At 40.9% G+C, this 14,535-nt stretch overlaps 1 protein-coding gene across 3 annotated transcripts in view; it reads right to left on the reverse strand.

Moving 5' to 3' along the window:
* The window catches only part of Fer (FER tyrosine kinase), a 346,826-nt gene that overhangs the window by 120,495 nt on the left and 211,796 nt on the right, over window positions 1–14,535 (reverse strand). For all 3 annotated transcript variants that reach the window (XM_052750228.1, XM_052750229.1, XM_052750230.1), the window contains 3 exons: window positions 8,994–9,050; window positions 4,061–4,176; window positions 882–976 (listed from right to left, as the gene is read on the reverse strand). In XM_052750228.1, coding sequence (XP_052606188.1) covers window positions 882–976; window positions 4,061–4,176; window positions 8,994–9,050 — 268 coding nt within the window. The remainder of the gene's footprint in view (window positions 1–881; window positions 977–4,060; window positions 4,177–8,993; window positions 9,051–14,535) is intronic.

Genomic DNA, 14,535 nt, shown 5'->3' on the forward strand with positions numbered 1-14,535 from the left:
AATCTATGTGTGCTGCAGCTACGTTGATAGCTGGAGTATTTCAGTAGCAAGCAGAGCAGTGAGATAAGACAGGATGCTCACCCGACAGTGGGAGCATTCTACCGGCCATATTCGCCAGGGAGTCTACAACACTGGGTTTACTCTAAGGATCTGAACTACAGTTACAAATAATTTTCATATTCGTTTAACCTTCTTTTAAAGTAAGCGAGGTAGACACGACAAGGGCAAAACAAACCCTTTTTGGTTACAAAGCACTGTAAACTGTATCAAGACCAAAGTTTATCTCTGCATTTGTGCACAACAGGGAGAAAGGCAGCGAGAAAAACTTAAACACACTATGTCAGTTTGAGGTTGCCCATGCGTGTTGCTACACGTTGTTAAAGAACTCAAGGCATGAAAGTGTCCCGAGAAGACTCCCAGGGAGCTCACCCTTGTATTAGCCACACAGAAAAGCAGCACAGAACCCACAAGTGACCGTGAAGCCCAGGAGATTTTGAAACAAAAAGAGAATGTGTGGAGGTGGACCCCGACTGACACCCAAGGATGAAATGTAAGACGGTTCTTACACTGCTGTCATGTGATACTAATACTCAGTGTCTCTAAGCAGCTTTTCACACACAACCATTCTATATAGCTGAACTCCATGTGTAACTACACTCAAATAAATCTGTCTCAAAAAGTGTTGGCTGACATTTTCTAGAAAACAGAAACATGTTAAGGCCTATAAAAATATTGAGTATATATACAGGCTTTGTTATCAGGAAATAGTTATGCAAAACTCCTTGGAAACTTTATAAGGAAACATCAAAGAGACTGAACATATAAATGCAATAAACCACTATATCAAAATGTCATCAAGTAAAGCTCTAAAATATAATTACCTGGGACCAGTTCCATAATGATGTAGACAGGTTGTCTTTGGGTGCACACGCCTATAAGTTTGACAATATTGGGGTGATCGTATTGCTTGAGAATTCTAGATGAGAAAAAAGTATAAACTTATCAGTTGAATAAAAAAAGCTTTAATTTGTGATCATTATCATAACAATGTGTGCAACTAGAATATACTTTAATCATAACTCAATATAAAAAATATCAGTATGACCTGAAATTCTGGTGAGATGCATATCAACAGGTATTGATAAATATGGGCGGCATAGCACAAATGCAAATGAGCTGATCATCCTTAAATATTTATTTAAAAATTGGAACCAACTCTGATGCTTAATCATCAGGCTAATTAGGAATGACACATGAAATTCACTTCAAAACATCTAGCCATCCTCAAATCATCCCACACTGGCAAATGTTAGACATTACTTCACAACATGGTAGGTTTCCGAGGGCAGAAACAAGAGTTTTTAAAAAATGGGCTAACAGAAGTTAGAAGTTAGATCAAATGAAGGAGTTTCAACCCAGGCTGAGGCTGAATTGTTGCGGAGTTAGTTTAGATAAACACAATATTTCAGTAGAGGTTATACAGTAAGAATCAATCCTTAGCAGAACATCAGGCATGAGCTAAAAATAGAATAAATCTCTTAGACCCCTTTTTACCCTGGCATTATAACTCACTCCTATGGGAAAACTGCCACTTTCTTTCCTATGAAAATGAAAAGAATAACTGGAGAAAAAATGTATTTGTGCATACACAAATAAAGAAGGACAAACTCTAAGAAAAACATTTACATTTTAGATTTAAAATAATGATTTATAAATGAAAATCAACTAGGAATAATTCTATAGATAAAGAAGATACTGTTAATGACTTACAAAATTTCTAACAGAAATTAAAATCAAGTTCCAACAATATTTGACTTTAATACAAAATATTGCTGGGCAGTGGTGGTGCACACCTTAAATCCCAGCACTCACAAAGAAGAGGCAGGTGGATCTCTGTGAGTTTGAAGCCAGCTTGGTCTACAAAGAGAGTTTCAGGATAGTCAGGGCTATACAGAGAAACCCTGTCTCGAAAAACCAACAAATCAAAACAAACAAACAAAAAAAACCCAAACCAAAATGGCATTTGTAAAGTTGGAAGACAGCAATGAGGAAACCGCACAGAACAGCCAGCTGCACGATGTAACGGGTGTGTAAGGAGGAACGCTCAGCAGCCTGAGTGCACAGCTCCATGATGTAACGGGTGTGTAAGGAGGAACGCTCAGCAGCCTGAGTGCACAGCTCCATGATGTAACGGGTGTGTAAGGAGGAACGCTCAGCAGCCTGAGTGCACAGCTCCATGATATAACAGGTGTGTAAGGAGGAACGCTCAGCAGCCTGAGTGCACAGCTCCATGATGTAACGGGTGTGTAAGGAGGAACGCTCAGCAGCCTGAGTGCACAGCTCCATGATATAATGGGTGTGTAAGGAGGAACGCTCAGCAGCCTGAGCGCACAGCTCCATGATGTAACGGGTGTGTAAGGAGGAATGCTCAGCAGCCTGAGCGCACAGCTCCATGATATAACAGGTGTGTAAGGAGGAACGCTCAGCAGCCTGAGTGCACAGCTCCATGATGTAACGGTGTGTAAGGAGGAACGCTCAGCAGCCTGAGCGCACAGCTCCATGATGTAACGGGTGTGTAAGGAGGAACGCTCAGCAGCTTGAGTGCACAGCTCCATGATGTAACGGGTGTGTAAGGAGGAACGCTCAGCAGCCTGAGTGCACAGCTCCATGATGTAATGTGTGCGTAAGGAGGAACGCTCAGCAGCCTGAGCACACAGCTCCATGATGTAACGGGTGTGTAAGGAGGAACGCTCAGCAGCCTGAGTGCACAGCTCCATGATGTAACGGGTGTGTAAGGAGGAACGCTCAGCAGCCTGAGTGCACAGCTCCATGATGTAATGGGTGTGTAAGGAGGAATGCTCAGCAGCCTGAGTGCACAGCTCCATGATGTAATGGGTGTGTAAGGAGGAACGCTCAGCAGCCTGAGCGCACAGCTCCATGATGTAATGGTTGTGTAAGGAGGAATGCTCAGCAGCCTGAGTGCACAGCTCCATGATGCAATGGGTGTGTAAGGAGGAACGCTCAGCAGCCTGAGTGCACAGCTCCATGATGTAATGGGTGTGTAAGGAGGAACGCTCAGCAGCCTGAGTGGACAGAATCTACATTTCTAATACCAAACTTGGTAATTCCAGTTAAAAAGAAATTAAACCTTTCAGTTTACAAAACAATCACAAGTTTGTAAGTAAGAAAAATGTTTTGAGGCAATGTGAACCATCACCTTCCACCCTAAGAATGACTGCTAACTGTCCATGGAATTTCCAATGATGGACATGAAAAGACTACAACTCCTCAGACAGTATTTAAGTACTTAAGATTTACCTTTACTCCATGGCCACAGACATTTAGATTCTGACTAGAGATGTACATGAAGACATCTGTGCCATGAGCTCAGCCCCTCTCATGTCGTCTCCTCTGACCTCACCACCCACCCAACATTCTATTCAACTCCCCCATATCTGTATGTTCAAATTATATTTTCAGTTCTTAAATATGAAATTGGTATACTTAACTATCTGCAGAATGGGGATAGGTAAGATGGATCATTCAATTTTAGTTAACAATATAATACAGAGAAGACATCTTAGAAAAGAAAGGGTTTTTAACAAATGCCAGACACAAAACAGAAATCTGAGATTCTTGGGAAAGGAATCAAATTTATAATACCCAGCAAGAGTACAAGATATGTAAATATAGCTAAAGGTATACAAGATGTGTATTTAACAATGTTTTATTACAAATATAACTACAGCATTGCATATAAAAACATGTGTGGAAGATAAAAAATGCTGCAGTATTTTCAGGATCTGGAGAATAGGTACACTGTTGATGCCCCATTGCTAGCATGCCTGCTTGACTGGTCTGCAGGCTAGCTCAAACCAGAGACTGTTCCTACACCATCAGAGGGCTCACTCCGGAAGGTTCCAGAAGTGTTGACTTCTACTTCAGCAAACCACAGCTTAGGAGATGTTTTGAAACTTACCTCACAGCAAATTTCATACAGCAGAATGACAATGCTAATGGATTATAAACACACATTTTTGTATTATTTTAAAGAACTCACTTGGCTTCCTGTAAAAACTTGATTTTTAGTTCCTGAGGAAGATCTTCTTTGCATGTTTTAACAGCAACAGCAGTTTTATCCTTTAGTGTACCCTTATATACTTCACCAAAATTCCCCTGGAAATAAGAATATAAGCATTGTTTGGCATGTTTGACAGCCCATAAATCTTTGCTAAAAATTCAAGAAAGCACCAAATGAAGTACTGTGAGTTAACCAAACTACTGTACTATCCATTACCAACTCTGGGTTGTCATGAGGATGGACGTCAGTCTTCCACATTACCACAAGTTAATCTTTGGCTTCAGCAAAAGGAGAACTCGACATTAACTTAACACGGCCTTAAGTATGTAGGCTTTCTTCCACCAACTACTTTATCCCTTAAACACTGTATTTTATTAAATTAAAGATCACCGTGACTATAGATAAAGCAAAGATTCTGAGAGGAAACTGCTGGCACTGATCCTAACAACCATGTCTTCTGTAGAAATAGGTTGTCCAACAGGGTGGAAAGCGGCTTACTCAAGCATCACTATCACCAATGGTGAACCAATATTCATCATATGTACGAACACTGCTAACTTCCCTCTATGGCTAACATCTACTTTGATATATATGCCTTATAGTAAACATACTTAGGAAGAGAAGAAATCCACACTCCAGAAAAGATCAGCACGACTATCACCTTCTCAAAGAGCTAGATTTTCAGTACTCCCCAGGTTATTACTGTCCCGTGTTCTTGTAATTCTCAGTGTTGAGACCTGGTCGTTCAGCTCTTTCCACTCTCCCTCATCATGGCTGTCACCTACTGAAAATACTTTCCTTTGCTCACTGGCACTTTGAACTCAAGTGTCACTGTCTCTCTACCTACTCAAACATGGCTAAAGACCTTAGCCCTGCTGCTGAATTCACTGCAAATTCACAAACAAAACCCTTTAAGAGCCCTTACTGTGGCTTGGCTACTTTTTCTAGATCATTTGAAATCCTAGTCTTTTGGACAACACCTTCTATGCTTTTTTGAATACTCCCTTCATTCTTAGCTGATGATGTCACTTCTGAAACAAAAACAAAAAAAAAAAACCTCAAAGTAATCTCCATGGAGTTATGGACTCTCAGTTGCATATTCACCTACCATCTTTGTTCCTGAGTTACACAGGCTATGTTGCGCTTATGTGTAAACACTGTGTGTTAATGTTCCACTGTGAACATCTCATGCTGTCCTTACCTAGCTGTAGCAACTCATAACACTCAAATCCTAAAGCCTCCAATGAGCTCTTTCCCAGCTACAGACCAAGATGCCATTCTTCTACAAAGTAACTGACCATACAGCCACCATGCCTTGGCTTCCTTTGCAGCAGAGTTAGACTTACAGCCTTGCCATCCCAGGCCTCTCTTAAACCACCCTGACTAGGTTGTAACAAGGTTGCCAGCCATTACCACTGGCATCTTGCAAACCCAGTGCTTCATTCTCAGCACCCCCTGCGCGCCCCCCCTTACACACACACACACACACACACACACACACACACACACACACACACACACACACACACGGCAGGAGTCTCCACTCCCTGGCTTAGCGTCTCTGATTCTCAGCCCCTGACTCCAGGCAGCAGCCTCTACTCCCTGGCTTAGCGTGTCTTAGTCTCTAAGGTATAATAACAGTTCCTGGTTTTCTGCCTTCCTAATTGGTTACTTTCTTCAACTCCCTCTGAGGACTGCTTTTTCTTCTCCTAGCCTCTTGGTGCTGGAATGACCAGGGCTCAGTTCTTACCCTCTTCTTTATGAAGGCCCACTCCCAACTACTATTCTAGAACAGTCATCTTGTTTAACCTCAGCGCTTGTTACTCAACTGGCTTTCCTCACTGTCCTGCAGAAATCTAACAGATAAAGTTGGTGTATCACACACTTTTAATCTTGTTTCCAGAAACCTGCTACACTTAGAGCTGAGTTCTGTCTTTCAACTGCTACAACATCCATTAAGAGATACAACTGGGGGCTGGAGAGATGGCTCAGAGGTTAAGAGCACTGGCTGCTCTTCCAGAGGTCCTGAGTTCAATTCCCAGCAACCACATGGTGGCTCACAACCATCTGTAATGAGATCTGGTGCCCTCTTCTGGCCTGCAGTCATACATGCAGGCAGAACACTGTATACATAATAAATAAATAAACCTTTAAAAAAAAAGAGATACAACTGGTTCAACTTCAACATATATCTGAATTTCTTACCTCCCAGTGGCAACCCCCCGTCCTGGCATCGGTTTTCATTTATCTAACTGCACTTCTCTCCTAAGCTTTCAACTCACCACGCCCAGAACCACCTTCCCAGAGTAACTATCCTGCTCTATGGAAAATCACCCAGCAGCTCCACGCTCCCTTCACAATGAAAGTTAGAGGTGTCATGAAATCCGGTCAGGCCCCTATGATGTGCATCCTCGTCATCTCGCTGACTTCCTCCTCCTAGAAATCCCTTTACTTGTTGGATCACAACCAAACTGTCTTTTGCTTGGCAGGTGAGTTCTGCACTGGCTAATCTCTTTGCCTTATGCTCACTGTCAGCTGTCCACATGGCTCAGTGGTGTTTCCAGCAAGTTTTAATTCAAAGGTAATCCGCAGTAAGATCTGCCTGGATTTCCTTTTAAGAAGGGCAACACCCACTACCAAGCAGCCCCAGGCCCGCTCCACTTCAGGACTCAGCACCCTCTAACATAAAAGGTGTTCATTTCAGTGCCTCATGGTCACCTGTCTTTCTGCTAGTCACAGCAGAGGAATTATGGGCATGAGGGATTCTCTCTGCTTCTTCACGGACACACACCCACATCCAGGGGTGTGTGACACACACAGGCACACAGTAATTGTTGGGTGACTCCAATGTCAACTGCAGTGGAAGGCTTTGGTACTGAATGAAGATGTTAGTTTCTGCCATTACTTAACAACTACTACTAAAAAGTTTGGCTCTCTTTGAACTATTCATGCATTCTCAGTGTACAATAAATATTCAGAAAAGGTAGTAAAATATTAATGACAAATTACTTTCCAGTATTGTGAAATACTAGATAAAGTTAAGCTAAATAATATCTCTTTAAAAACATTTCTTTAAAATATTTAAATTTATTGAAACTCTCATGTCTAGTCGTTAAAAAGTAATTATTCTATGAAATAGCCTTAGTAAGAAAAAAATTCTTGAATAATCATACTTAAAGTAAACATAAAAATTATTACACACACACACACACACACACACACACACACACACACACACACACTCGCATGCACGCATGAACCCAGTTACGGCTGTGCATGCCTTCAATCCCCACCCTTGGGAGGCTGGGGCATAAGGGACTCTGGGAGTTTGAGGCTAGTCTGGTTACATAGCAAGTCCCGGGACAGCCAGGGCTATACATGAGTCTCAAAACAAACAAATAAAAAATTAGAACATATTCTCTAATTAAAAATATTTTTCTTTGTATTGAAAAAAATCTGTCCTTGTAAACACAGTCTACTTCAGTATTTTAGTTTTGAATTAAATTTATCATTTAATTGTATTTTCAAGGAAATTAGTTTCTCTGTAGTAAGTTTGAACCCAACTGCTTCTATTGGGTTACTCAAGCATTATTATTATCGTATTTAGGACTATTTCCTTCTGAATTAGGAGAGCACTCAGAGTAAAGGGAACTGCCTCTTTTAGCTTAGGTTCTTTAGAATTAACTTATAGAAATGTATCAGCAAATAAAACCTGTTTTACCATAGCAACTAGACGCTTCCACTTGGAGAAGGCATGTAAATAAACAGCAGTTGCTGAAAATCCTGCAAAGGGGACTCCAACAAGGGCCTGTGGCCTTCATAAGCTGAATGTTTTTGAAAATTGCAAGAAATGGTCACGTTCACTTTGGAATAAAGATGGATCATTTATTCCTTTACTTAAAATGCCAGACCTCAGTTGAGTCCAGCACTGATCACTCATAAGTTATATATAAACTTTCCAATAACAGTATCTGAATTTTACCTACTTTTTTCACAGTGCATCATGAAGCTAAATTCAACTCAAATTTCACACAGAAACATCCACAATTGTCACTGGCAAACTACTATGCATTCACTAGAACCTGAATAATAATGATTGGCAGATCTGTGAAGAGTCTATTTGACTAGCCTGCCTTTATTGTTGGAAATAATGCATTTTAATACAGACTACGATTTGGAGGAGACTTCCAACTAGATTACAGGAAAAGAAACTTTCACTCTATAAGACTTGTCCTTACCCACAACTAACAGAGCCAGTTACAAAACAGGTACTTGAAATGAAACACATCTTGTCCACAATATTTAAATAAATTTGTGTTTCCTGTGGGGGAGTGTGTACGTTCCACAGCACATGTAGAGGTCAGAAGCTGGTTTTCTCCTACCATGTAGGTTCCTGGTAGTGAACTCAGGTAGCCAGGCTTGGTGGTAAGCACCTCTATCCCTATACCATCTCCCCAGCCCTTGCCCACATTATATTTACATTATGATAAAGTGGTGTTATGCACTTTCCTGATATTCCAAGAAGCAACACTTCACTTTTTCTGAATTACTGAATACCAGTGGAAGAAGACTGACTGGTGAAGGTCCATTCAAACTTCACTGCCTCACAGCTTCTTTCCTTCATTCAACAGTTTTTGGTTTTAATAAAACCATGATGGCTGTGACCTTCGAGGGAAAATACACACTATTTTTAAAGATAAAATCATCCTAAGCCTTTCTAAGACCATCACACATCAATTTCAGGGAAAGTCAGAAGATTTCTAGGAGATATGATACTGCCTTCTTCTAGATTAACTAATTAAAACACATGCACCTTGACATGTGACAGAATATTAAAAAATGCTTTGAACAGCAATATGAAGTGCTCATGGTTAATATGAAAATCTCTTATTTAGCTCGGCTGATTGCATACCTTGCCCAGTAATGCTCCCAATGTAACATCTTCATGATTGAGAATCCATTTCTTATCCTACAGCAAAAAGAAAGAAAAAGATGAACTGTTAATACATGCAAGAATACAGTTATTGTAAATTCCTTTGAGGAAGTAAGTGCAGCCAATAGCACATGAAGAAGCTGTAACTTCAACCTGATACAAAATAGATCCGGGAGAGGTTACTGTACTGTCAGATAGTAAAATCAATACTGCAGCAAAACTCTTTCAGAAACTGCAGCTTCAAAACGAAGCTATACCAACCTGAGAGCAACACACAAGGTATGCTTTGCACCTACCACAAAGCCACGACTATGTTAATGTCTTTTTGAAAAAGTTGTGTTATAGTTAGTACATCAGAGTTTCACTTTACCATGAAAAATTTCCAGTTCTCACCTATCTTCAAAAACATTCTCTTCCATGAACCACATTCCTAAGAGTTAATTTTTATGCACGCAAACATTATGACTTGCAGCTTTCTGTAACATTGCTCATAGTCCTCATATCTTTCCCAGCCTTTCCTGTAGCATAACAAAGCACCAAGCATCAAGCACAATACCACCAGGATGTGCAAGACCGTGATATGAACATGCCATTGTAAAATGGTGTCTCCTCGTCTGAGTGTAGGAACCAACTACCACGAAGGGAGCACACCATGCGAAACCATGTAGGTACAAAATCACATTATAGTACAATTTTTATATTAGATAGAAACATAATTATGACCTATAGTATGAGTCATAATAGGTAATCAAATATATTGAAGTAAAAATGCAAGTGGTTGGAAAATGTCCTCTGACAGTCATATGAAGTTCTCCATCTTTAGAAATGTCATGTGACAAACATTCACCTATCACTCTCTGACAGACAAGTTACCCACAGGCCACTTTGTTTTTATTATTATTTTTTTTATTTTTTTTAGGTTTTTCGAGACAGGGTTTCTCTGTGCAGCTTTGCGCCTTTCCTGGATCTCGCTCTCTAGACCAGGCTGGCCTCGAACTCACAAAGATCCACCTGCCTCTGCCTCCCAAGTGCTGGGATTAAAGGCGTGCGCCACCACTGCCCGGCCACTTTGTTTTTAAAGTGCAACTTACATAAATAATATTTCAATCTAAATGTTAAGCTAAAGCAATGGAGATTAAGAAACATAAGGAGAACTGTCAGTGGCCATGTGTGGGGACTAACAGGCAGAACTGGAACTCATGGAACATGGCTGGGTGGTTGGCAAAGCCATGCCTGAGTGAGTCTTGGAGAGGCAAAACCCCCAAGGATTCTGTGTCCTCATTATGTTATTGACCATAGCTCTGACAGCTGCCTTCGTGGTTCCAACACCCCTCATGATCTATGGGTTGTATGCCTTTTGTTGGAGGAGATGCGTCACTGAGGGTCAGTTTCAAAAACCCACGCTAGGTCCAGGCTTGCTCTCTCTCTGCCCCATCTTGCAGATAAGATGTAAGCTCTCAGCTACTGCTCCAGTCCCATGCCTACCTGCCTACTGCCATGATGATCATGGACTAACCATCTGAAACTGTAAGCAAGCCCCCAGTTAAATGTCTTAATTGCTAAGTTGTCTTTTCACAGCAATAGAACAATAACTAAGACAGAAGACATCTTCTAACAACTAAAACAAACGTAGAAATAATTTCCAAACACACTCGGTAACTAAGCAATATATGTCTTAATAATCCATAGTGTTTTTTAAGGTTTTGGAAAATTGGGTAAAAACTAAAACAATATGAAAATTTATCAGAAATTGTAGGATACAGCTAAACAGTATTTAAAGGGAAATCTATAATATATCATAGGTATATTGAAAAACAAAAGTTCTCAAGTCAATGACTAAGATATGTATCTTAAAGATATAGCTAAAAGGAAATCTAATGCTAGAGAAGGCAATACTAAACACAACAGAAATCAGCAATAATCTTTAAAGATTCAAAGCGATAGAGAACTGACTTAATGCTTGGCTCTGTCTCTGCTCATAGTTAGGACCGAATCTGACCCATGTACAAAGTTTCCATTAGAAACCAGGAGTGACTTCTTTCCAGACTGATTTCATGGCAAGATAATGTAGTCAACAATAATTTCCAAGTCACTTAAGGATGTATTTAAATAATGTTACTGCAAAAAAAAAAAAAAAAGGTTATCACTTTCTTTCTTGGCTAAATGCAAGAAATATCCTTGAGCCTCTTGGCAGATGTCAGAGATGCCAGAAGTGTTTGAGGCTCTGATTCCCTGAACTGGATCCTAAATGATTTCAGACGTACCTCTTCAGAGTAGAGGAATGTAAGAGTACCAGCAAAGATCCATCACAAATACAATCTCTGACCTGGGTGGATACCTACCGCTCCAGTTGGTAGGGTACATCACCCAGCTAATGGATTGATCACCCCTTGGAAGGTGAGTTCACCTTCATCTATGAAAGAGATTGCTGAGATAATTTTCCCTTTGTTGAGATGCTATGATTCTTTCTTGGAAACCCCACCTGAGTGGAGTCCCTGCAAGCCGAGCAGCCATGAAGTTTCAGCTGGACCAGCCTGCCTTTCTGAATCCTAAGAAAGGTGTAACTTTTCCTTTTTGTCTGGTTCCTTCAGATGCCGGCCAGAACCTACGTGTGGTCTCTGGGCTTCCTTGCTCTTCCTCTAAAGTTTCCCTCCCTTCTATGAGCTGCCTGTCTGCCATGTGGCTGACCTCCATGCTGCCTTAAACAGCATGCCTATTTTTCCTTTCTCTTCATCCTCCTTCTCCAGAAGGTTTCTGAGATCTGTAGCTTGCTTGTCTTGGGATGTTTTTATTTTAAACTCTACTGAGTTTGTCCTCCAGATTTTTTTAAGGTAATGTGTAAGATGATAACTACACTGGTCAGCCTGATACAAGCATCCACAGTGCACCTGCAGCAAAGCACCACAATGCTTACCTTCCTTGGTGATGACCTGCTTCTTCTAAATCAACCAAGACTTAAAAAGAGAAGAGTCTGTTTTTATCAGAATTTGGTAGCTACAGTTTTTGTTAAAGTGTGGGCTGAGAGGCAAACTCTCGGTCTGTTCAATTGGACGAAGAGAGGAGCACTGAACACATACCCCCCAAAAGGGGAATTACCTAGCATCTCCCTTAGACAGTGGATGGAATATTCTTACTGAGGCTGATGAGTGGATGAGAAAGGCAAGGAACCCTGGTTATACAAAGATATTAAAATTTCCCCAAACCTGTGGAGTTTACACAGGCATACAACCCATAGATTATGAAGGATGTGGTGAGTGCATTATGAAACTCAAAAGTAAAACTATGGAACAGGAGGCTAGGTAGCATGGATAGCGAATGGACTGTTTCTGGAGGGGCAGGAATTCCTGACTTTTCTTTATTTCTGCCACCCGCTTCTATTTCTTTTTCTAATCAAAGTCATACTCTGAAGTGGTGGTCCAAAAAAAAAAAAAAAAAAAATTCTAACACATGCTCCCAAATAAAGTGACTTCCCCCTACATTTCTGCTTTCTTCCTTTGTTGCTTTCTGAAAGGGTAAGAGGGCTCGTGTAGCTTTCTTCAATCTTGAAAGCACAGAACGAATAGAAGGAGTCTGCTTCTCATCCTTCCAGACACAGGCAAAGTGGCTTTCTCTCACACTTGACGTGTATCAGTAAGGAAGGAAAATAAAGCCTGTGAGGGGCGGCTTGGCAGCTGAGAACAAGTGTTCTTGCAGAGGACCCAGGGGTGGGTCCGACCACCCCCACGCAGCTCTCAAGCCATCTACAACTCCAGGCCCCGCGGATCCAACGCCTTCTGCTGGGCTCTGCAGCACGTGTCGTGCCATGCATAGACAGACATTTAGGCAAACACCGTTCATAGGAAATAACACAACTTTATAAAAGAGTGCAATAAAATATGCCATCGACAGAGACACAGCCGTGGAAGGTGCACAACAGTGATACACAAAGCCGACACAGTTTTATTTAATGGCCATCTGTTTGCTAGTGATTTGTGACCTTATTAAAAACCCACAGACCTACGTTCAAACTCTAATGATTACGCTTGTCTGATGTTGAGCTTCAAGAGATCTGGCTTAGATATTTAATGTGTTTCTAATATTAGGATCCCATCCCTTTGGTGCGTTCATGAATACTAATGTATCATTATCATGGCAAAAGAAATCAATATCCATTTCTCTATTTATTAATTCTATCTCAACACCCAAAACTATGTTATTTTGAAACATAAGATTCTTTTGGTTTCAACTGGAGATTTCATTTTTTTAAATATATTTTTTGCTATTCTTTGAGAAATTCTCTTAAAAACCACTGGAGGTTAACTCACTTCACAGTATCCACAAATCAAAGAAATTAAGAACTGCTAGAAGATTTAAGGTTGGCCTACATAGAGATACAGGCGATCTCTTTGATTTGTCTAAATGAAAGCTTATATAAAGTTCCCCTGGACATGTTTCCACATACACTTGCTGAATCTGGGAAGAATGCCCCGTTATGTTGGAACTGCCTAGAAAGGCATTGTTTCCACATTCTCTAGATGAGAAAACAGAGGCTTGAGAGGTTAATGTTGTCCAGGGTCCAAGGCACTCAGTGACAGAGCTAAGAAGCTTGTCCTTTGTCCCTTCTCCTGTACTGCAATATGGAAGCACCACCACCACCGTGCACACGAGTCCGTCAGGGAATTCAGCGCTTCGGACTGTGTTGAGTGCAAACCACATCCCTAAGAACACTACCACGGGCTGAACTGGAGGATCAAACAACTGCCTGCAGGTGTGGACTGAACAAATGCCATGCCATTTCTCCTATCCTGGTGCCCATCCACACACACCATAGATGAGTGTCCTTTACAGAAAGTCAATTCAGGCCAACAGGTCTGAAGTCTCACTTAGACCCATGACCATTATAGCAAATGTAAAATGAATTTCAAAATGGCTTTTCGTTTTGGTAAAGAACTGGAGGGTCAAGAGGCAGCCCTGAGAATCAAATTATCCCAAGCCAACAACAGAAGATCTTGAGTCAGGCCTGGCTGGGATACACAGACATTCTGCCTAGAGCACACCGGGATGATCTTCAGAACCCATTCAACAAGCTTGGTGTCAGCATGCATTATCCCCAGGTTCTCAGTGTGTCTCTCACTATACTGGGAGGAGCTGGTCTAGTCCCAAATAGAACAGTCTCTAAGGGGAGTGCAGATTATTATCATGGGCCATTTTAAGACAAGACATAGTTGTCATGGCAAAATTCCTCAGTATCAACTTTAAGATATATTGTTATTTTGTATTAAATCCCTCAAATTTTTGTGATATCTATAAGTATGTTAGGAAGAAACTGCAGACTCCATACTATCCATTTAATGTAGAGAGATAATAGTTTAAAGAGTAGGTAAAGCTAACCATACCTACTTCCATAAGGAAAAGAAGCAACAGGAATTTCAAACTCCAAAGTTACATCAAACAAACATTGAGCTATATTTAACACACTTGACAGATATGATTTAAATTGCTACACCAGTGGGTTTTTGGGGACCGACTCTGCAGCTCTCAG

The sequence above is a fragment of the Peromyscus californicus genome, unplaced genomic scaffold, assembly GCF_007827085.1.
Source record: "Peromyscus californicus insignis strain IS unplaced genomic scaffold, ASM782708v3 Scaffold_21__1_contigs__length_65335640, whole genome shotgun sequence".
In the NCBI taxonomy this organism is placed as follows: Eukaryota; Metazoa; Chordata; class Mammalia; order Rodentia; family Cricetidae; genus Peromyscus; species Peromyscus californicus.